This window comes from Rhododendron vialii, chromosome 6a (genome assembly GCF_030253575.1).
Source record: "Rhododendron vialii isolate Sample 1 chromosome 6a, ASM3025357v1".
Taxonomy (NCBI): Eukaryota; Viridiplantae; Streptophyta; class Magnoliopsida; order Ericales; family Ericaceae; genus Rhododendron; species Rhododendron vialii.
The window spans coordinates 29,600,806-29,624,751 of record NC_080562.1 but is presented as its reverse complement, the minus strand read 5'-3'; the positions used below and the strand labels follow the sequence as shown (position 1 = coordinate 29,624,751).

The following is a 23,946-nucleotide window of genomic DNA, read 5'->3' as shown; positions in this document are numbered from 1 at the left end:
CACTCTCTGAAAGTGCTTTTGATTTTATAATTTTTTCCCGGGTATGAATTGAGATCCCTTTAGGTATGTTCTTTGTAATTGCTCTCTTAGTTTATTTTTTGTGTTGTTTTTTTAATGGTAGTTTGTTTTTGGTTGTTTAAGTGAACTTTAACTGTTAGTGACCATGGAATGCATATCGCCCGAACCTTAGTCGCAGGACACCTTGGTTGGTTCTTTGGTGGTATAAAGGCATAGCAAGGCTCAAGGATATGAAAGTTATTGCAAATCAATTGTTGATATTCATGTTCTTTTTTGTTGCAGGTCTTTAATTCACCAAGAGCTTGAGTTTACCATTCAGATGGTAAAATTGACAACGACGCCAGATGGTAGGGGCCTGAACCTATTCTTTATAACACCTTGTAAGTAGTTGCATCACTTAATAACACTCAAATATTGTTGCCTTTTTCATCTAAAAAACGATCACATTGTATGGCATGCTGAGTGTGGTATTTACAAGGTTTATGCTTTGGACCACAAATTGGTGGACTACTCTGCCATGAGCGGGTTACTTCTTGGCTAAGCTATGTTCGACTTATGAAGTGCCTCTGTTGTAAGTCTGGTGACTTTCACTGACCCCTCAACGTTGCATCCCGTTGACATCATACTGGTGTTAGTAGCTATCATTTGATATTCTTACTTAGCACACACTCCACTCTTTGGCCTCCAATAGATTTTTGGGGTGGAAATTCCTATCATGAGAATCAGCCTCTCCACAAAAAATGAGGGCGAGGCTGCCTGCATGCTACCTTGCTCTACTTTGCTATAGCCGGAGCCTTCTGCACAAGGATCTTATGTTGTGCTGACCATTTGGATCTATATTTTTCTTAGAATTCAAAAGTTGTATTGGAAACCAATTGTGATCTCGGTGCTCATAACCACAATGATATATTCATGACACTAGGTTAGAAACACATTTTAATTGTACTTCTACAATAGCATGCAAGTGTTTTGTTTATGTGCTTACTATGTAAATCATTTCCTTAGTAATGAACTTTGTCTCCTATTCCAGTTTTGTCCATCAAATTTCTCTAGGTACATTTTCCTTTTGGGTTCATTAAGCACTTCATTTCTTTCAACAAGAATCAGGGGTTTATATTTTGAGGATTTGTTATTGTCACGGAAAAGGTTGGTTGCATATGGTTTGTTCTCTACCATCTTCAAGAAATGGCTATTTCCTAAATAGCATTTGTACGAAAACATCATTTGACTTCTTTTTGAAGGCTATCAAACTATTGGATCCTTTAATATATTTTGACTGTTTGATATAATATCATCTCAGGGAACCCCTCCAAGACATGTGAACAATTACATTCTGTTTTAGGACTCAACTATTAGTTGTGAACCTCAGTTGGCTGGACCTCAGTACGATTTTCGTTAAGGTACCTCTTCTTTTTCTCCAATTGTTTGTGAAGAATTTTTGTGTCTATATATTCAGTTAAGACTTTGGTTGCACGAAGTGGTAGCAGGGGCGGGGGTGGGGGAGCGGAGGTACCTAGAAGCTCCCAAGGTTAGGAGCGGCTATGTATATTTTATTTTATATATATTTTTAATTTTATGGGGATTAATATGAAATTGAAACTACTAAAAATGTAATATTTTTAACTTTTGGGGGTTAATATAAAATTACTCAAACTATTTGGGTTACACTGTTATTATACTTTTATAAAAAATCCTACATTGACTACACTAGTCGAGTACTCCCTCGCCTTCCAAGCCCTAGGTTGACACCAAATCTCGCCTCCCTCCCCCTTGTCTCCCTCTCTCTGGTATCTCTCTCTCTCGCATCTCTCTGCGTGTCACTCTCTTTCTGTCGCTATGTGTCACTCTTTTATTGGTCCAAATGTCTCCTTTAAATCCTAACCATTGAAATGCCCTCTGTCTCATTTGACCTCAAAACAATCCCCATTCCCGTTGCTTTTTCTCTTGAAGCCAGCCATCTCTATTTCCAGTCATTGGATCAAAATCCAATGGTCCTAAATAGTTTGAAAATGATTCGATGGCTGAGATGTATTTGGACAAAAATCCAACGGTCTGTTTCAGCTCTAAAAAAGGTAATGTGTTGATGGCTGAAAATTGAGATGATGCGTGAGTTTTGTTGTTGAGCACTCAAACCCCAAAACCTCCATTGCTGTCAAGAAATTCAAAATTCAAACCTTTCTATTCCAAAACCAAGTACAGAGTGCACTCTCTCTCTCTCTCTCTCTCACACACACACACAAAAAAAAAAAAACACACGCACACACACATCGTTTCTCCCTCATCTAGCACCCAAATCAACCATCGCTTGCAATGCCAACTGTCCGCCCAAGCACATCCCTTTCCTCCCATAGTCCTGTTCTGGTACCCGTGGTTATGGTTAGTAAGTGGTTTTTTTTTTTTTTTGCACAGAGTGCAACCCGCACATATTTTTTGTTCTTTTCTACTTCTCTTTTCCTTTGTCTTTCAATATTTGACTAGTTAATTTTTTTTTATAAGAACTGATTGATTTTCTTTTCTTATGAACACAAAGGTTATCTGGAACCTTGTGTTTCAAGACCACAAAGGTACTGTTTTTGGGGTTCTTTTGGTCTAAAGTTCCCTTTGGTCTCAACTTACGTTTTGATTTCAGTTTTTTTTCTCTCTTCCTGTATGATTTGGTGGCTACGAGTTCTCATCAAAGTTCTTTTGGGTGGTATGATTCCATTTGATGCTTCCTGTACATATCCCTTGATAGAAAAAGATCAATGTTGGTATTATAGAAATAGGTCAATGTTGATATGTAATATGTTGAAGATCTCATGTGTTTGTTCATAGTTTTGCTCTCACTATTCTGTTTCTGTTGGAGTTGGTAAGCCAATTGGGTTTCGGAAAGATGCCTTCAATATGTTCGTAAAAATGCATGTTTAAGAGATTGAGATAGGACTAAATTGTTCTTTATACTCTATATTTAACTTAGTTATTTCATGATTTCCTATACTTCATTAGACAACAATATGAGCTCCTATTACCCCAATGGTTAGGGAAGAAGATAGGCAAAACCATTAGAAAATAGGCGACTACTAGGTGTTTGATTGAATGCCCAATAATGGATGAAGAGGTAGGAGGTTGCGAGAGCATCTGTAGGTAGTCAATTTTTTGAAAACTATATGTTGGCTGATGTGGAAAGGGTAAAATTCAATTCCTCAGATTTGTTTTCTTCGTTAACTGATGCGGCTTAATATGTTTGTAGGATGCGGATGTTATGAAATTGTGACATTTAAACACTCTAGACATTTCTACCATTTGAACATAGTTTTGTGATTAAGTGCTGATAACTTTCCCCAGTAATGTATTGCACTTGAATTGTTGAACATGTTTTTGTGATGATGTACGATTAAACATCAGAATCCTTGGTTGGTGTTGTGTTTTTTTGATGGTTGTGCTATGGTTGGCACTTGCAGTTCCAAAATTTGTGTTTTCTTAGTTCGATTTTGTTAAATGATTTTTTTATTGATTGGAGGGAGGAAAAACCAGATACAATATTTTACATGACTTCATTTCTCTATTTACCAACTGGGTCGGTCGGACAGAAGTTTCCCAATTAGGCATTTTGCATACGCTTTGTTAGCGACACTTTATTTGTTTCTTTTCTGATGGCTCAATTAGCATTTTTATGGGTTCTATTTTGGGTTTCTGATGTTTGTGACAGGTTGCCAAATATCTACCACCTCTTGGAAGTCATTATCATCAATGCTATTCTACTTCAAGGCCAACTCTTGAACTTCAAATTATGGTGATTTATGTTCATTGAGTTCCGCTCTTAATGCTTTATTTTTCCTTTATGAGTTGGTGGATTTTCGCAATTTGTTTGTTTTGATTTTGAAGGTTGAATCACAAGTGGAGCTTCGAAGTATCGGCGGGGGGATTTTGTGTAAGTTTTTTTTTCGGTGAAAGTATACGAGACCCCATCAACTATGTCTTTTTTCTACAGAGACCACCTAATGTTTCCTCCCATACTGACCCCCTCAATTATATGAAATGAAAACTTAGCTAACTCCATTGACGTAATGAGAGGAAATGAAGATTCTACCCCTAAAAAGTTGCCCACACCGACCCCCTCATCTATAAAAATTGTCCATGTTGATCCCTTCATCTTAACAGTTTTTTTCACAGAAGGGTGCTAAGTGGTTGACGGTTATAGTTTGGGTGGGTGGGGGGGTGTATATGGGTAGTTTTAAATGTTTGGGGGTCTTTGTGGAAAGAGCACGTAGTTGAGTAGGTCCCGTGTACTTTCACCTTTTTTTTCCATTTATTTTCTCTTTCACATTTTGACTCTGAAATGGTCTTTTGTAGAGCATCTTACAATGTGCCGACCCGGTTGGATACCGGTACCTGATCACTACGTGTTTGGTAAAAACCTTTAGTGAAAAACCCATTTTGACTAATAATTCTAAGTCATCAATTAATCTTAATGAATAGTTTAAGCATCTAAATCCTTCACTGGATAGTATTTTCATTTCTTTTCTAATTGATATGCAAGTCTTTGCTGCAATTCAAAAAGGTTGATGTGAGTAACCGTATCCTTAATACTTGAATACAAGTTGTTCAATAGTTTGGTCATGAGTGGAGGATTGTTAATTCCACCAAAGATTTGCTCTATTGTGAACTTATATAATTTTTTTTTTTTAAATCTTCGTATGAATAGCTGAATACACTTAAGTTGTTAGGTTTAATGTTTGCGTTTTCTCTCCTCTCTCTCTCTTCTTTTTTCGGGTACTTCGTATACACGTCTGGTGGAACATAGAGCTATCCTAATGGCTAACAAAATGCTTTTGTTTATGTGCTAATCTAATTCCTATTTTTCCTTAAACCACCAAGTCTAAAAGTTTTTCTGTGTAGGAAATCTATTAATGATCTTCGGGGGATTTTTACGGGAATCACAGCTAATGTAGTTGTTGTCTCTGTGCATTAAAAAGCAAATTAGAATTATATCAGTATCCCGTGAATCTAAACAAGGATTCTGATTGTGTATTGAGGTATGTAGCTGTGGTACGGTCTTTTCATTAGCTCATTTAGGATGCTCTAGACCTCTGGAGACAAGGCTCATATAACACTTTACTTTCTATATAACACTTTACTTTCTACTCAGATATGTATAATAGTCTCTCCATATATGGTTTTTTTTTACTATAATGGTTTACAATTTGACCTCTTCATGAAAAAACTACGATTAGATTTTTTGCATTTCTTTGATCTTTTTTTTTTTGCATGTAATTGTTATTGACTCCAGATTATGACATGTTCGAATGCCCCACTATATATACATGTCATTGTTTGACAAATTGGTTGTTGCTTACAAAAGAAATGTTTACAATGTTGGTCAAATTGGGTAACTGAGACTTTTTTTCATTTTTTTCAATATGCTTCCTTTATATAGGTTCTTGCAAATTGCCTACTTTAGGATAAGCATTCAATTTATAGCTTTCGTACATTCCAGATACATTGGTGATTGTTGGAAAAGGTCCTATCCAGTTGGACTCCCAACCAGTTCAGTCCAGTTTGGACCCGTTGTGGGCCATTTTCGGGCCGCAACAATGATTGGAACAGTTCATGTTTTAGAGCTTGTCGAGAATATTGGTCACATCTAAAATCACGTTGATTGGATATCATTTGATATGATATCGGAATGCATTTATCTTTGGATAGTTGTGTCGAATGGGTTGTAATCCAGGGTTGCACAATTTTTCCCCTCAAACTTAATGCATTTCGAAACCATATCAAACTATATCCGATCAATGTGATTTTTGGCGTGGCTTATATTCTCGGCGAGCTCAAAAAAATGAACTGTTCCAATCATTGTTGTGGGCCCAAAAAGGGCCCACAACGGGTCCAAACTGGACTGAACTGGTTGGGAGTCCAACTAGACAAGGACCCTTGCCCGGTGATTGTATGGGTTAGCGTCAGGATTATAATCACCTTCTAATGCTGAGGCAGAGATAGATAAGCAGAAAGTGACCATGCAATTGTTCTTGATGCTAATTCATTTTTTCCTTTCCAGGTACAATTGGTGACAATTGGTGATTGTATGGTTTAGGGGCAAGATTGTAATCACTCTCTAATGCTTTCATCACCAGGACTATGATCCTTCTCCTAATGGCTAAAATGATTCCTATCCAATGAATTGCTCTTCTCTCATCCAACTACTGAAAACAATTCCTCATCCCACTTCAATGTCACCTAAAACTCACTCATTTTGACATAAAGCTCTCTCTGACCAAGACCCTTCTTTTTTCACTTTCTTTCCAAGATCTCCCTTCCCTCTCTTCCCCTCTCTCCTAACTTCAATTCAAGATGCTACAAGTTCATAGGGATCTAAAATTCATTTCATGTTTCAGGTTTTTGTGATAAACCTCTACATGTAGTTTATACGCCAATGACACTCACTTCCACCATAAGTTCTCCCGTGTCTTACCCTTTCCCCATCATAATTGAGTTGCTTCTCTTTTGCTAATCTCTTATGGTGGTTTGGCTCTATATTTTGTGGTATGGTTCTACTTGACGCTCATTTTTGTGTTTCTTATTTAACGAGTAAAATGTTGGATAGAAGGGGTGAGGCAAGCCAAGGAAAATAAAAGGAAGAAAACTGAGGCATAGGGCTTGATTCAAACCTGAAAGTTTTCAATGGCCTATTTTTAAGCTGTTTTTTTTTTTCCTGTTGACTTGTTGGTAAACTTAGGCTAATGGTTGTCGCCGTTAGATTTTTACAAGTCGCAACTTTGTTTCGGAAATAGGACGAGAATTTCATAAAGAAAAAAGTGAGCCTTAGGAATCCTTGTCCCACTCGGAGGGATATACTAGTGCGATTATCCCCCACATGCGAGGTTTATGTTAGTTACGTAGTTAAAGAGAAGGAATCTTTATCCACCAATAGCTTCGCTAGTTCTCATAGGGGCCTGAACCACATCGATCAGGGTTCATCCACCACATCTGAAGTGAATAACCATTAATTATAAGTGACTTTATGACAGAGAAGAGGGTGAGTATATCTACATCAAACTTGACCAATCTAACTCGCATAGTAAGTCGCTACATCATGCTCTTGAGGAAGCTATTTGGGCTTAGCCCCCCTCCTATTTCTCAATTCTTTCAGTTTGATGGGCATGCTCTCGTTTCTAGGTCTGGGAAGGATCAAACCATGGGAATGAATCTACAGGGCTATCACCTTCTTTGGCCAGGTCTTCCAACCTTTTCACAATTACAGTTCACTGCGTCCTTTACTAAAGAAAGTAAAGGGGCTTGAAAGCTTACCTTATTATTAGAGAAAGGAACCCGAGTTTTGGAGTTTTCGCCCCAACCTAGGTTAGGGGTTAGACCGTAGCTTGCTTCTGAAAAACATAATAGGCTAGCGCGGCTCGCTTCACTCTTCAAGCTCTGCCAACAATCATAACATACCGACACAATGAGGGTAGCACATATAGATAATCCTTCAATCAATGACTGGAACCCACACCAATTCTTTGTTTTGTTGCTGTGAGCTTGCACGGGCAATAACTTGACCCTGAGAGTTCTGATTAGCAAAACCAGTACCGGCTTGATCCGGATTTACCAATAGCGGCTCCATCCAAATTGATAACAAACCAGTATCTTGAAGGGAATGGCCATACAAGAGTGATTTTCTATTTCTTTACCCATGACACCAAGAGTTTGAGCAAGTTTAGCATCTTCAGGTCGCCGGGACATCGACGGACGAAAAAGTATAATTAACTCCATTAAGTCCGCTCGGATTTGCATCACACAGCGCCTGGTATCAACCTTGGCATTGTCATGCCTAACTTTCTTAGCTTCCACATTCTCCATACAGTTATGGCAAAGGCCAAGTAGAGCGAGCGAAGCCTTCCATTTAGAGGCTTCCCCCCTTTTCCCTCACCCTACTCTTTCATTTCCGCTTAAGCTTCTCCGGTTTGATTGGTTTGGGGGATTAATTGATTGGATATTCGAGAACCATAATCTTTCCTAGGAACAACTTTGACCTCAAGTCAGCTACTGACCGATGGCCACTGTATTATTTATTTAGTATAGTTGAATATTGGTTAGGCCATAATCCTACGGGTTCTATTGTTAACACAACACTTGGTCACAAAGTTTTCATGGTTCCCTCTCGGAAACCACGGAGCGTGTGTTTTGTGGCTGGTCAACCTTTAGGGTATTATTCCTCTTGGCCGCTCTTTGCTTTATCACATGTTGGTGTGGTATTGTGCAGAATTAGCCTACCCTGGTTGCCCGGTATCTTTAAGACCCTACAAAAAAGAAAGGAGCTTTCTATTGAGTGGTGCTGAACTTATACTATTTATGGTCTTGATGAAGTAATCCACTGCGCTAGATGCGCATGTAGTCGTAGCAGTAGTCCTGCTTTTCCGGCTTTGTTTCGGAATCGATTCCTACGGAAGAGGGGTCTCCTCTGGAGAATGCTTCAGAGGATATAGGAACCGACGGCGGGACCAAAAACCCGCATATCCAAAGACTCTTCCGCTCAGCCCTGGCACCACTCATCTTGCTGCTGTCAAACGCATTTTGCGCTACCTCAAAGGCACTCTTGATCTTGGTTTCGTTTTTCGACCGTCCAACGGTACTTTAGTCCTACCTGCTTTCTCTGATGCTGATTGGGTGGGTTGTCCAGATACGCGACGTTCAACCTCTGGCTATTGCTTGTTCTTGGGCCCTAATCTCATTTCTTGGAGCTAAATGGTAGCATTTCGTTCCCTATACATACGATATTTAGATTGACGAAGTAGAGGCTAGTGTAGCGCGGAACGAAGTAAAATAAGAAGAAGAGCAATGAGCACCCATTGATAGAAAGGAGGACTGACTCTATTCTTGTCAAGATCGTCTTTGACTCGTCTACTTCCACGATACGCATCAGAATTCAATGCTTAATCGTGTGAACTTGCTTTCGTTTGTCGCTTTAGCTAAGTTTGACTTTATCTCGGGCTTACTAGTAGCCTCAAGTCATCTTACTATCTCCCCTCCTAACCTTGGTAGAATCTTCAGATTCTTCTTTTCACAAAACTAAGATTCCTTCCACGGAACAGAACTTTGTTACCCTCATTGGTGAGATCAAGTCAAAAAACGGGATTTTAGTAGTAGGCGGCATCCCCTCTTAGTTTTGCGTAGGTGGAACCGTCACGAGCTAGTTCCATTCCCATTATTAGCGCCGTGTATTTTGACACGTTGTTGGAACATGACTCTGACAAAGTGAAGGAATATAAAGATCGGCGTAATTGCTCATAGGGACATTTCTCTCCGGATAGAGGATAGTCTAGATCGATTCATAGATAGATCTCTCTCCATATAGATAGGTATCCCCGTGGATAGGAAGGGCATGTTTGATTCGATTAGCAATCAATTTAGTAATGCCCTTGTATAAGGTATTGCACCAAGAAATGGGTCTGAAGTCACTCACTTTGGTGGGGAGCTTTCTAGGCCTTGATTGACTCACTCTTCTTTTGAGCTTGACTAGACACACCAGTCAAAGAGTCATCGGTCAGAGACCTCATAGGGTACGGCTTACGGGCTTAGACTCTATCAGATAGCAATCACTAAACTAAAGAAAGTCGAAAAAATCATAAGCATGGTCAAGTGCCAAAGACTTTGACTTACTTTCAGGATGGAATTCAATTCAAGCAAGAAGACGTGTCTTAGCCAATGGCTTTACCGGTTGGTCTTCCCATTTATCAATAGATCTATCTTTCGATGATCTCTATCTTGATCTATCTCCATATCTAAATATGGAAGAACCAACACTTAAAAGGTGTAACCAACGAAAGGTTCTCACCCTGTCCTTGACATTGTTCTCTGACGATGTCTCCTGAGCGCGGTGGGAACAGGCTTCCCAAAAAACCAGCCCGGGCCTGGGTCAGCATAGAATGAAGGGGACTGCCCTAATGTTGTGTTGGCAAAGCCAATGCGAGCAATCATTTGGGGCTAATGTCTGTAGATGTGATACCTCCTGGTCAGAGCTATTCAGAAAGTGGAATCGCTGTTATCGAATCTGGTAATAAACGTATGCTTAGTTGGCAAGTCACACATTTTCTCCCTCTGAGTCCCTGTCCCAGAGTCTCAAAGAAAGAAAAAGAAGTTGAACACTTTCTCAATTGTGAGCTGGAAAGTGAGTCTGAAGTGAGTTGGTATGGTCTAGGTCTTCCGATTTACAGGCTAGGAGAAGGCCTTCCAGCTCTTTCATAATTGTTCAAAGAAGTGGCCGAAGAAGGACCGGCTGGAGAGTAAGTAGTACTTGTGCAACAAATTCGGAACTATTCCTAGCTCCTATACGCCTGATGAAAGGCTATGGTTGCACGGAAAATTTTCGTTTCAATCCGCCTGGAATACTGTTAGGCATAGGGATCATGGAGTAAGCAAGTATGGGATTTGAAATGACCCCTCAAAAGAACTCGGTTTCTTAGCATAGGAGCTAAGAATAGTTCTGAATTTGTTGCACAAGATTAGGAAAGAGATTCATCTTCTACGCTCTTCGATAGCTGCCCTATTCAGTTAGCTACTTCACTCAGGAGAGACCATTGACGCTAGCAAAAGAAGCCTCACGGCCTGGTGGTCGGCGTAACAATAATGACATTTGTCGATATGCCACGGCCTGTTTACTAAGATCATCATAGATTATTAATGCGTGCATTCCATTAGGCCCGATCTACTTACCAAATGAAGGATAAACGACAAACGAAAGGGAAAAGGCAACCAATCCTAACAAAGATAAGATAGATGGATATGACATCAAGGATGTGATATTAGACCACTCGGGACTGGTTCTTATTCACCAGTTCCTACTTCTTCACCTTCTCGATCAAAAATGACTAATTGTTCGAAAGAACAAGCTTCACATGCAGGTAATTCAGAGAGGTGAGAGCAGCAAAGGCACCTAAAGGCTCATTTCTCACTCTTGAGGAATTTCCGCCAGCTAGCTAATAATGCCACGCACATCCTCCACAGTTCAAGTAAAGGAGCTCCATTAAGCGGAAGTCTTCTATGGCTTTTGAGATATTGACTTATTACAACATACAGCTCAAGAGGAGTAGGAATAAGATGTTCCGTGGAGTTGAAAGGGGGTGGCCTGCTTGCAAAATCATCTTCCCGGCTGCTTTTAAAGTTATGCAGTGCTAGGCAACGACGTGATTATCTCCAATGAGGCGGTAGCTAAGGTGTACGAGCAAGCCCTTGCCGATTTAGGGGTTTCGATCAACGGACAAAAAAAAGTCTTGGTAAGAGAATCAGTAAGACAATCGGGATTACCTCAATGTAGGGGGTAGCGGGCTTACCTACTCTAGTACCAGGGTGTCGGAATAAGCGGGTTCGAGGAACCTTCCTGTAGGTGGACTCTTACCTCTCTTGCTTCTAAGTGAGCACCCAGGTGAACCGTAGCGCCCAGGGCGAGTTCGGTTCGAGTCTTCATCGTTTGGCCATTAGGTTTAGAGGGAGAAGGCTCATTGTTGCACATTCTCTACAGGATTTCTGATGGAGCGGAATGCGCGAGGTCTTATCCATCTACTAGGGTCACTAAATGGCAATATAAACGCATTTGATATTAATAACTTGGGTCCGGATCTGGCTATCCGGGGGAACTATACTTTAGGGTCTGTGTTTAGATAGAGACTCTAAGTCCATAGGGGAAAGTACGCAGGAATCAAGGCGATTGCAGTCGCATTTTGCACGGTATTCTATTAGTGTTACAAGTTTGCAGGTGCTGGTGGATCGGTAGAAGCAAGCACCGTATCAACTCTTGCTTCATTCTTCGAAAAGTTCAGTAATGTCTACCCTTGTTTCTAGGACTTCGGAAGCTCTTTAAGGGGTCAGATAAGGGCCGCTGTTTAGCAAATTCGCCGTTCCCTGCTGCTGTTCACCATTACCCTTCCTGGTTGTGAACAGAGCTGGTGGCAGCCCTCGTCCCTCAACCTTCATTCCCATCCTGCCAAACTGAGGCTGCCAGTGCATTGTATCTAACCACACTGTGGCAAATCGATACAAGTAGCTAAACAGCAGCCTAATTGACTCGAGCACGGGTACGAGTTCCCTTCCTTTGCTGGAATTGCCATCTTTGCTGCTCTCGGCTTCTGAATTCGTACCTTTCAATAGCCAGTCTAGAAGCCCTAATGTTGTAAGGCACGTGACTGCATTCCTAAATTCTCTCGATCCCTGCCAAGTCTTGGGCGCACCTTAGATGTGCGCGTATATCGCCCTTCGTCGATCCTTTTTGAATAGAAAGAAATAGGCTGGCTGTGTGAAAGATGCGCAGGGAGATCGGGTCTTTTCACGTCTCACCGTAGTGCCCGGTACAATGCATTGAAAAGGCTGTGCTCGGTTGAAAGAGAAGATCCTTGGAAGGATTCAATCATGGTCCAACAAGACACTCTCATATGGTGGCGGCATGCAGGCCTAATTTAACACTGTTTCACTCCGTAACTGACTTAATGCACCAAAGAAAATCGTAGTGCTGATAGGCACAGAGATGCGATAGTTACGGATACAACAAGTAAGTCAATTCGTTGCAGTAAATACAAATAGAAGAAACGACCAAGTCGGAGTGAAACGAAGATGCGGTAGTTCGTAGTAACGGTGAGAGAGAAGCAGGAGTCAAAGTTTTCCACAAAAACTAGGAAAATAAAGCACTAGTGTACCTTTCCTCTCCCTTTATATATATAGGCCCCGAGTGGGTGGAGCGGTGACCGCCATAGGAATGCATTCATTTCAATAGAGCGGAGGCGAAATCTAATACAGCAGTTCACCTGCCGCTCAAAGACCAATGAAAGAATGAGAGTGCAGCCGTCCTTGATTATATCGTCTACCTCCGTCTCACATGAGAAATCGAATTCGGGGTGATCCAAACTATCCAACGGACTCAGCTGGCAAATGGGAGGCTATGGATATAGTTTCAAAAAAGCTTTTGCCATAGAAGCTGACATCAGGCTATTAGCGTTTTATCTGCCCCACCAGAAGGGATTCGCTTTCTTTGGGAGGCACCTGCTACATCTGGTCAAAGCACCCCTATCCAAACTTCACCAGGGAGGCAGAAAATGCTATTCTTGATGCGCTATCATGCTGATGTCACGGAGGCGTATGCACAACATTTGTTGGACACGTTCTCTCTTAGTCTCCCATCCTTTTTTTGAGACAGAAAGTTATGCCCGTGCCTTACTCCTTTACTGCTGCTGCAGCCTTTGCATGATTATCACCACCGCCCGTCTGTTGATTCTATTGCCTTCCATAAATGCTATCAGTTTCTATTCTCCAGTGGTTTGAATCCCTGCGCTTCACTTCGTTCTGAATCTAGAAATGCAACTTGGATGCTCTCAGAGGGTATAGAAAAAAGAGTGAGTTAGCATAAACAAAGGAAGTATTCAAAATCTTAGCTGGTAGTGTAGGACCCTAAGTTGCTGTATGCTGGTGAGGAAGTCAGGCTATTATGGATGCCATAGTCCAGTATTGTTGGTGCTGAATTCGATGCGTCTGCGAAGGACTTTGACTCTTGAACACTGTCTTTTTCTGCAAATTTCTGCAAATTCCTAACTAATTCCCAGAGGGCCTTCACAAACAATAGAAAGTAAAGAAAGATTTTCATTTATTGTTGCACAAATTGTTGGTTCGGTTCTATATTGGTAGTTACCTTTTGTTGTTCTTTTCTCATGCCTGTTTTTGGCCTTTGGATATATAATATTGGAGGCCTTGGCCCTTCTGATTGGTTCGTTGTGATTGAAGGCCCCTGCCTCCTTTAAGAAACATAATTTCTATTGTTTCCAACTTGCCATTCTTTCTCCATAGCATGTAGCCTTTAATTTATGTACATTTGACCAATTGACTCTGTTTTTTTATTTTTTGTCATCCTCAGATACCGGAAGGGCTTCTTAAATTGCCAGAGAACAAGGAATGTGCTGACTGCAAATGCAAGTTTCTGGAAACTATGAAAAATGACGAAATTGATAGCAAAATTATGCCAGTATTATGTATGGAAGAACCAAGATTAGCTCCCGGTCTGAACCCCGTTGTTCGTCTCATGTAGGCGTGTGAAACCACTTACGTCTTGCAATACGAGCAGAAGAATCACAAATACTAGGCTGGAAACTATACTTAGAATATAAAGAACTATGACCTGTTGTCTGGTGTCAATTCCTTACCTGTGAAGTATCTACATGCTATTGATTGAAAATAACTGCTATCTATTTTGATTTTTGAGTATTGTATTGACTCATTTTTTATGCAGGGGGGTCCACGGTGGGCTAGTGTTAATCTTGGCATCTTCATATGCATGCAATGTTCTGGAATCCACAGAAGTCTTGGAGTCCACATATTGAAGGTGATAGTTTGTGCATTGATACCATTGAGAAATTTGTCTTTCAGTTGGGGCCCTTAAAAGCCATTTAATGCATCTTTATTAATGGTTTCTTTCACATGTGAGATCTGCTACCCTGGACACATGGCTTTCTGAACAGGTTGCATTTATTCAGTGTGAGCTTCTCTTGAATACACGAGCTCAACTCTTTTGTTCAATGTCGGTCCAAGATTAGGAAAAAATAGCGGTTGTTGATAGTATGATTCCCATATGCAGCAATGGGGAATGAGAAGTCAAATAGCTATTGGGAAGCAGAGCTCGTGCTAAGTATGTTTTTTTTTTAACCTTCTATTACATTATTCACCTTGGCAAAAGACATATATTTCATATTTCCGTATGACCAAAAAAATAAATAATAAATTGCTGTTGTCTTATTATAACTGTTCAGCGTTAAGTGGAAAAGTCCTGTAATGTTTTAATTAAGGTATGAAGATAAAATATTGGTTCCTAAAGACTACACCACGAAGTCACCTTCTAGACCTCTGGAAGATGAGTCTTCTGTGCAGCGGTGGATACCTGGGGATAGGAGCGGACATCACCATGGTAGCAATTCTGAAAATTCATCTGAGGAATGGAAAAAAACTTTCAAAAACATCGTACAAGGCACAGCATTCCGGCTACTACGAGGATTAGTATACGTGTACCCTCTAAAGGACCTGAACCAGTATGTTGAATACGATCTTTTATTGTTCGTGTTCCACTGCCAGAGGCTCAACAGATCACTGAGAAGAAGTCGGAACCAATAGTGGCGTCTTCTGAATCAACAAAGCAGGCGGTAGAATGTAGTCCAGCTGTCTCTTGCCTCGAAAGGTTATTTTACTACTGCTACTTCAACATGCTTTCAATGGATCGTCCTAGTGTAAATAGCTCAGAGACTGCCTCTGCTGATGATAATGCATGGGCAGGTTTCCAATGTAAGTCTCTGTTTGCTTCATTTGAACAAGATTGTTTTTACTTTTGCTGTGACCTTATGTACATTGATTGTTAATCCTGGCTCTTGACCCTTTGCAGCGGCTGCTGAAGGATCAGCAGCTGATAAAACTGGCTCTACAGAACCAGATGCTAAGAAGACGCATTCTTCTTCTGGTATTGAAGATCTGTTTCAAGACTCCCCTTTTGTAGTTTCTGCAGAGTCGGAAAAACCTAAAAAAGATGCTAAAACTGATATGAGCCTTTTTGATAAGGTAAATTTTTGAGTGGCTTTATCATTTGAAGAAGTTTTGTTTCTGTGGTAATATATGAAGTAGAGTTTGTGGTTAATGGTTAGATATGTAAATTCTATATTAGCGAACAAATGGTAGACCAACAACGACAGCATTTGTGGATTACTTTATTGCCTGCTAAACTACTACTTTCGAAGTCAGTGTATCTAATCATATACCTTGTTTGCTTTGCAGTCCAATACTATGTGTACCTTACGTGTATCTTTTTCTAAATTCCCCTAGCTGTAAGCTTTTTAGATAATCAACTATGTGTACCTTACGTTAATGTTTAGAGTCTCAACTGTTGGTTAATCTTTATATATTCTTCTAGACACCCACAATTAGTTGAACTGTTGGGTTCCAAAATCATTATTTCCCTAATGTCAGTGATGATTTTTCTCCATAATTGGCCTACTCATGAATAAGTAGTGATTTTTCAATTGACTTATAGTCTTACCTTACTTTAACATGCCCTAGAGAAGATTTTAAATTGATAATAGTTGCCAATCAAACCTTTTTTTTTTCCTTCTTACAATGATAAGTAGAGGTAGTAAGGGCAGTAGTTGTGACTTGTCAAGAGCAGTAACAAACACAATGTGGGGAGTGAGAGAGAGAGAGAGTTGGTTTCCTTGGCAACTTCCGTCAGCCCATCGGAGTTATGGCCACAGTGAGTTCACAGTTTATGTTGACAATCTACCCAACAGCTGCGGGGTAACCTGTTTCAAATTGGTATTCTCTCAATACGGTGTCATTGACGAGGCGATCTTACCACACAGAAGGAGCAGGAGAACGGGGAACAGATTTGGGTTCGTTAGATATTGGAATTGGAGAGATGTTAGTTTAGCTGTGGCCAATGCAAATGGGCTACGTTTTGGTAGCCGGATTATTATCGTGGAAATGGCCAGGTATGACAGTGGAATCAATTGTAGCGGATCTATGTGAGTTCGTACTGGTTTTCAGATCTGAGATGATGCTAGGGATCAAAGAGCTAAGTTTTCTCAATTTCGGGCCATCAAGAGCTAAGCCAAGGTCTACCTCAGTTCCTCAACCTAATTTCCATACTGTTTCTAGCATGATCCCTAATCAGGAGAATTGTAAGGAGAAAAGGGTTACATTAAATCTTCAACCTACTGCCTCGGGTTGGTTGATGATGAGTGCTATTGCTAGGCTTTTAGAAATCACTACGACTAAAATAGTACAGCAGGCTTTTGAGGATCTTAATTTTCAAGATGTTTCAGTCAAATCGCTGGGTGGGATGGTCTTAATCGTTACCTTCCAGTCCAAAGAAGATAGATTAGAGGCTTTAACAAACCCTAAGATCTTGGGTTGGTTCAAATCTCTCAAACCATGGAATGGGGAACCTAGTGGGAAATCAAGACTAGTGTGGCTCAAATGTAGACGTATCCCACTAAAGTTTTGGAACTTGTCCAGATTTAAACGTATCAGAGAAATTTGGGGAGATTTTATTACACTTGATCGGGAGACGATGATAGAGGAATCCTATGATGGGGGGAGAATGATGATTACAACGGAGAATATTGATTGTATTGATGAATGGATCAATATTACTGTAAGAGGTAGAAATTACAGTGTAAGGGTTTGGGAAGAGGATTGTGATGATCCTTTCAATGAGAAACATATACGTGATTGGATCAAAAGCCACATTTCTACTCCGGTGACAAAACCTAAGTCCAGTATTGTGGTCTCCGGAAATGAAGACGACTTGGCGGTCAGAGAAGATCTGGACCAATCAAAATTGGCTGAGGTGGATACACAGTTAGCAGACAATGCAGTTATGAAAGAGGACTTGCCAACCGCTTCACTGCTCAAGGTTGGTAGCTCAAGAAATGTGATTGTTCCAAGGAATGCTATTATTTTTTCGAACCCTTTAGTCCAAGAACTTGAAGAGTCTAATGTGGGTGATACTCTGGATAATAGCAACCAACCAATAGGAATCAAGGATCAACAAGTGGACCAGGAGGAGCACCTATTGGAACAAACTGATGACACTCATGATCGAGGTCATCTTCCAACCCCTGAAGTCCAAATAGTGCAGGAAGCTGTAACTGATGAGCAAATGGATACCAATGCTCAAGTAAATGCCAAACCTAAGGAGATTAGAGCTAAAAAGAGAAGACAACTGTTTGAACTACTTGACTCTGGGGGTGTGGCCAGCAGATTGGGTACAGGGAAAGAGAATCGTGCTATCATCCAGGGGCCTCTCAACCCAAGTGAACAATCAGGCTCGATTAATTCAGAGGATATTCTTCACAGAAGTCAAGCTATCATCGAGAGCTTTAAGGAAGCAGTTGCAACGAGTAAGAAATTGGGGGTTATCCACCATGAAAGTGATGACAAGTTGGTAGAAAGGATGGTTCAATTTAAAATTTAGGAACAAAAAAACAGATATCAGGCTTTAAGAAGGAATTGAAGAGGTTGAGGTGAGTAATGAAGCTGGTGTCGTGGAATATCAGGGGTTTGTCAAGTGATACGAAGAAGAGGAGTGCCAGAAAGTTAGTGGAGTTGATCCAACAATCCAAATTAGAGACGGTTGACAAATTTCTTGTTCAAAGATTGTGGTATGATGCTGAATTTGAAGTTGCAGTTGTGGGGGCAGAAGGATTATCTGGGGGGTATTGTCTCAATCTGGAACAGAAACTTTTTCAAAGTGGAGGAGATCATCACTAACAAGTATTTTATCTTCACCAGAGGCATTGCAAGATAAAATTGCTACAGAAGCTGAACTTGTTAAAAGAAACTTTCTTGATCCTGAGAATGGTGATCTTGGATTATGCCCCTTTTGTCTTGCAAACCCATATGATCTCCTTTGTTGGTGGTTTTTAAACAAGTTTAAATATATGGAGCAAGGATGTTGGGAAATTTGTTTTTATACAATCATTTGGTCCATTTGGATAGAGAGAAACCATATTATTTCAGAAACAAGATTTATGAGGAGGGGAAACTGGTGGATAACATCAAGACAAAGATTGCTATGTGGCTTAAAGCTTGTTATGACCTTAAAGATAATTCTGTGGAAGACATAAAGAGGGGTATTGAAGGGATCAGAAAACTGAAGGTGAGTAAAATCCAAGTGGTGTAATGTTTTGTGGGTGTTTCGATTTGTTGCTGATTGGGTGAGTGCTGGTGTTAGCAGAATATGGAGTTCATTGTTTCAGTTTTTATGTTTATGCCTTTGCTGCAGTAGATGATGGGATTTTAGGATCTTTGATATTGCTTTCTCTAGTCATGACTGATGTTTTGAGGTTTGCAATAGAGGATTGGGACTTTTGTTCTTTGATATTGCTTCCTTTCTGCTATTATCAAGTCTGATATTGTGTGGTCCTGGTGTGGTTGCTATGATGGCAGATTCAAACTAGTACTGATGATGCTATAGATGTTTGGGATTTCTTTTCCTTTGATATAGCTTTTTCCATACATGGTGTTTGGGGGGCAATAGAAGATTGGGATTCTTGTCCTTTGATTCTGCATCCTCTCTATCTCTCTCTGCTTTTATCAAGTCTGCTGTTGAAGCTGCTTGTTCATAGTTCTATAGTGGGTCCAGCTCTAATATATCTGGTTTTAATCATGGCTCATAGTTCTATCGTTGGGTACTGCTCTAATAGGTGAAGTCCGCTATGATCAACTCTTTGATTCATGATGAATCCATAGGGTCATTTGCTGCTGGGGGTTCAGTTGCTGTGAGGAGTAGTGTGAAGATCATAAAGTCATCAATGTGCTCATGTTTGTCATGCAAGGTTATCTACCAGTTTTGTATTCCCGTGTGTTTTGGGGTTCTTGCTGCTGTGTATGGTTTTTGTGGATCTTTGTTTTCGGTTGGCCTCTCGCCAACTTCTTCCTTTGGTGGTGGGTGGCATATGAATGTCCTCGATCTAGGTGCCAACATAGTTGGGATCTAGATCGTTGGTTGTGATGCCTTTTTTCCCGTTTCCTATTAATCTTTGTAACTTCGGTTCGTTGATTAATAAAATTTTCTTTGCCGATAAAAAAAAAACATTATAATTGGCATGTGCACCTATTGTATCTTTAATCCGTCGCTGGCTTTATTATGAAACTTGACAGGTTTTGCAGTACTACCTGTACCAACTTATTGAGGATCCATTGAGGTCTAAGCTAACTCTAGAATCATGGATAACATCACTATTTTCGGTCAAGTAAGTCGTTTGTCCCAATACAAGTTAAGCATACTTGGCGTATCTATCTATGAATTCTCATATGCTTTGTTCTTTTTCTCATGTTGAACAGGCTGACAAGCACTTGCGAAGATCTGTAATTGAAGGCTCCCTTAATTCTTTTCTTATGCAAGTCTACATCTTCGTCGTCTGACTTTTTTCCCCCTCCCAAATAACTTTGGATATATAGGTTGAACTCCTCCAAAAAAACAATGTCAGGGTTGTTATCCACGATGAGCAAGAATTCAACGCCATTTGTATTCGTGAAGTAAGTCCACCAATTGAGTCTTTTATCTTATCATTTCCTCATATTGTTCTTCTCCACCTTACCCATGTACATGTTATCTGTTTGTTGAAAGGAAAAACGAAGGGCTGAAGCTATAGTTGCAGAAAAACTACAAGCAAACCGTATGGGAAAAGAAAAACAAAAGGCTACAGGTGCGGATAAGCAGAAAGATAATGCCTTGGTCAAGTCTTCAGGCTTTTCTACCCAACTTTTACTTTCGGGATATGGTATTTATTTGTGAAAATTTTAATTCAAGCCCCCTTTATGCTTTTCTCATTTAGTCTACATCTTTTTTCATATAACTTCTTTAACCTCTCTCACAAATCACTTTGTAGGTTGAACTTCGTCAACGTAGAAATGGTGGAGTTGTGATCCGCGATGAGTTGGAACTTCGTATTTGTCAAGTACGCCCACAATAAGTACCTCTGGGCTTGATATTAAAGAATCAGATTGTAATTATCCGTATAGAGATTTTCCCTGCTTAGTTGTTTGGTTTTGTTTTAGAGGAAAGTCCACTTTGACCCCCTGTGGTATGGGCCATGTGCGGATACACCCCCTATGGTTTAAAAGTGTGCACATAACCTCCTGTGGTTTTAAAATTGTGCGGATAGACCCCCTGCCGTCATGTTTTCCGTCCATTTTAACGGACACAACTTTAAAAGACCGATATACCCTCATCATCTCCCTTGATCCTTTTTCTTTTTTAAATCTAACCACACCATCCCCTATACCAAAAATTGAATCCAAACCGTTGATATTGTAGAGTTTGACGAATACTACATCTATGCCAAAATTCAAGTCAATCAAAAAATGAAAAGTTCATGGTCGAATCAATTTTGTTATGAAATTAAATTTTCCAATTTGAATTTACCACAAGATCACTGGGTTATTGATACCTGATCAAGATGAATTTTTACAGAGATATTCTATTGTTTATTTAATACATTATGAACGACTCAGATTACATTCTAGAGGCGTGTGAGATACACCTCCGTTAATATGGACGGAAAACATGATGGCAGGGGGTCTATCCGCACAATTTTAAAACCACAAGAGGTTATGTGCACACTTTTAAACCATAGGGGTTGTATCCGCACATGACCCATACCACAGGGGGTCAAAGTGGATTTTCCTCTTTGTTGTATTCAGTTGAGTCCTTAATGATTCTCTGTCAAAGTTGGTATAAGTTTGAATCAGTTTAGTTTTGTGAACTACTTCCGCCGGATTCAATTTTTTTTTACCATTTGTTAGACATTTCTTAATGCATGTTACCTATTTGTTTAAAGGAGAAATGAAATGCTGAAGCAAAAGTTGCATAAAAACTTAAGGCAGACTCTATTGGCAAGGGGAAACATAAGTCTACATGTGCGAACAAGTAAAAGAAAATGCCTCGGTACTACTCTCCTTACATTTCTTGATGGTTTTTTTTTTCATAGAGAGATACTAAGAATTGCCGTGCCTAAAGAGATTTAGCAAGTAAACCCCATTAGAAGTTGAATGTGAAGTTTACATTATACTAGAGACTCTATTGAATGTCTGTCCAAATTTATATCACATTTGACGTTATCTATAGTTTATTCTACCCGCCTTATACTTTTACTCTTCTCCTTCAATCCATACCTTCTTGGTGTAATTTTTTTGACCTCTCAATTCAATTTCCATGCATAGGGTGATCTTATTCATCACAGAAATGGAGTTGTAATCTGTGATGAGCTGGAGATTCGTATTTGTGAGGTATGTCCCCTAACTAAATCTGTTTTACTATCATATTTTTAAACATTTATGATGCATGTCACCTATTTTTCAATAGGAGAAAAGAAGGGTAGATGCAATCGATGTGGAAAAACTGAAGGGAACCTCTATTGGAAAGGGAAAACAGAATGCACCATATGCAAACAGGGGCCAAGAAAATTCCATGGTACGACTTTTTAAAAATTTATTGAAGTTTGTCGTAGACTCGTAGAATATATAGTGAATAAACTCCATAACAAATAAAAAAACATGATTGAATATCATGTTTTGCTGTATTTGTGGACTATCATTTAGCACTAAGATTTCATTACAAGTCTCATATTATAGGCACTCAATGAGAACGTTATATCCAAATAAACATTAGCCCAACAGGCACAATGAGATCAAGAAAAGAGATAAAGAAAATGCCTCGGTATGACTCTTCTTACATTAATTCTTGATGTTTGCTCGTGCCTAAAGACATTTCGCAAGTAAACCCCATCATAAATTGATGCGAAGTTTACAATATACTAGAGGCTCTACTGAATGTTCGACCTCTCAATTCAACTTCCATGCATAGGTTGATCTTCTTCATCACAGAAATGGAGTTGTAATCCGTGATGATCTCGAGATTTGTATTTGTGAGGTATGTCTCCCAACTAAATCTGTTTTCTTATCATATTCTTAAACATTACTGATCCATGTCACCTATTTATCAATAGAAGAAAAGAAGGGCAGATGCAATAGATGTGGAAAAACTGAAGAGAACCTTTGTTGGAAAGGGAAAACAGAATGCACCATATGCAAATAGGGGCCAAGAAAATTCCACCGTGTGACTTTTTAAAAATTTATTGAAGTTTGTCTTTTATATAGTGAGTAAACTCCATAAAAAATAAAAAAACATTGTCGAATATCATGTTTTGCTGTATTTGTGGACTATCATTTAGCACTAAGATTTGGTAACAAGTCTCATATTATAGGCACTCAATGATAATGTTATATTCAAAGCAACATTAGCCCAATAGGCGCGACGAGATCGAGAAAAGAGAGGAAAAGAAAATGCCTTGGTATGACTCTCCTTACATTAATTTTTGATGTTTGTTTTCATAGGGATACTAGGAATTGCCCGTGCCTAAAGAGATTTAGCAACTAAACCCATCATAAATTGAATGGAAAGTTTACAATATACTAGAGACTCTACTGAATGTTTGTCCAAATAGAAGTCATCTATAGTTGTTTATTTTCGTTTTGATCAATCACAATGGAAGTCATCTATAGTTGTTTCTATCTATCGACCATATACTTTTACTTAATAAATCTGTAGATTCTTGGTGTAACTTTTTTGACCTCTCAATTCAACTTCCATGCATAACAAGTCTCATATTATAGGCATGCAATGATAATGTTATATCGAAGTTATCATTAGCCCAACATGCACGGCGAGATCGAGAAAAGAGATTAAAACAATGCATTGTGATTCCCCTTGGACAATGCTTAGGAGTAGACCCTCCACAAAAGCAACAATGTCTCCAATTGGTACAATAGATAACCTCTTTTTGCATAGCCAATCGCCGGCATCCTACTTGCTTGGAACAAGGAACAGTTTCTACCAATGTGACTGAGCCTGCACAAAAGTGTCAAAGGGTTTACGCACATTGTTTCTACCAATTTGGCTAACATAGTGACTGAGCCGGGATCCTACTTGCTTGGAACAAGGAAGAGTTCCACATGTTTGATGTCCTTGCCAAGCACACCGTCCGCTTCACAAAGAAACTGGTAAAACATGCTTAATTTTTTAAGATAATATCCTTAAATTTACAATCGGAACACCTTCAAACTGGTTATGTGAATCACAATATTTGTAGGTCAACTCCTACAAGCCAAATCTTCCAAGAGGATCTTTCTTGTGGCGTCAACATTGAAGATATCCCTACGAGTTCAAGAGTTCATACTCTTAATACATATAATTTTAGGCAGGCATTATCTTGGCAAGATGGACATTTTATGTTCTCAATGTTCAACCTTACATTGGATGGACGAAAAGTTGGTACGATCTTCTAAAAAGAATCCTTTATTTGGAACTTGTTGTCTGCAAGGAACAGAAAGGCTACATTTGCTTTCTACACCCCCTCTGCCTCTTAACATATT

At 39.7% G+C, this 23,946-nt stretch overlaps 2 protein-coding genes across 4 annotated transcripts in view; both read left to right on the top strand.

Moving 5' to 3' along the window:
• LOC131329563 (lysM domain receptor-like kinase 3) overlaps positions 1-14,356 on the top strand; it is a 19,300-nt gene extending 4,944 nt beyond the window's left edge. The window contains exons 3-5 of one of the 3 annotated variants that reach the window (XM_058362765.1): positions 2,549-2,582; positions 3,707-3,926; positions 14,261-14,356. In XM_058362765.1, the coding sequence (XP_058218748.1) occupies positions 2,549-2,582; positions 3,707-3,808 (136 nt within the window). In that variant the 3' untranslated portion in view covers positions 3,809-3,926; positions 14,261-14,356. Of the gene's footprint in view, positions 1-2,548; positions 2,711-3,706; positions 3,927-14,260 lie in introns of all 3 variants that reach the window. The other 2 variants (XM_058362764.1, XM_058362767.1) reach the window with 2 other exon arrangements.
• Positions 13,053-23,946, top strand: LOC131329562 (uncharacterized). The gene is made up of 15 exons (XM_058362763.1): positions 13,053-14,353; positions 14,490-14,656; positions 14,778-15,303; positions 15,413-15,573; positions 19,672-19,763; positions 19,855-19,878; positions 19,972-20,049; positions 20,141-20,248; positions 20,403-20,471; positions 21,736-21,801; positions 21,878-21,985; positions 22,379-22,444; positions 22,521-22,628; positions 22,779-22,865; positions 23,664-23,946. Exons 5-14 carry the CDS (start codon positions 19,737-19,739, stop codon positions 22,821-22,823), a joined length of 699 nt encoding a protein of 232 aa, XP_058218746.1. The 5' UTR covers positions 13,053-14,353; positions 14,490-14,656; positions 14,778-15,303; positions 15,413-15,573; positions 19,672-19,736; the 3' UTR covers positions 22,824-22,865; positions 23,664-23,946.

Excerpts from the sequence above, each read along its gene's own strand:
- LOC131329562 (XM_058362763.1), top strand. The coding sequence starts at position 19,737 with ATGGATAACATCACTATTTTCGGTCAA. Across the intron at positions 19,764-19,854 it reads ACATCACTATTTTCGGTCAA|GCTGACAAGCACTTGCGAAG; the intron begins GTAAGTCGTTTG and ends CATGTTGAACAG. Across the intron at positions 20,050-20,140 it reads ACGCCATTTGTATTCGTGAA|GAAAAACGAAGGGCTGAAGC; the intron begins GTAAGTCCACCA and ends GTTTGTTGAAAG.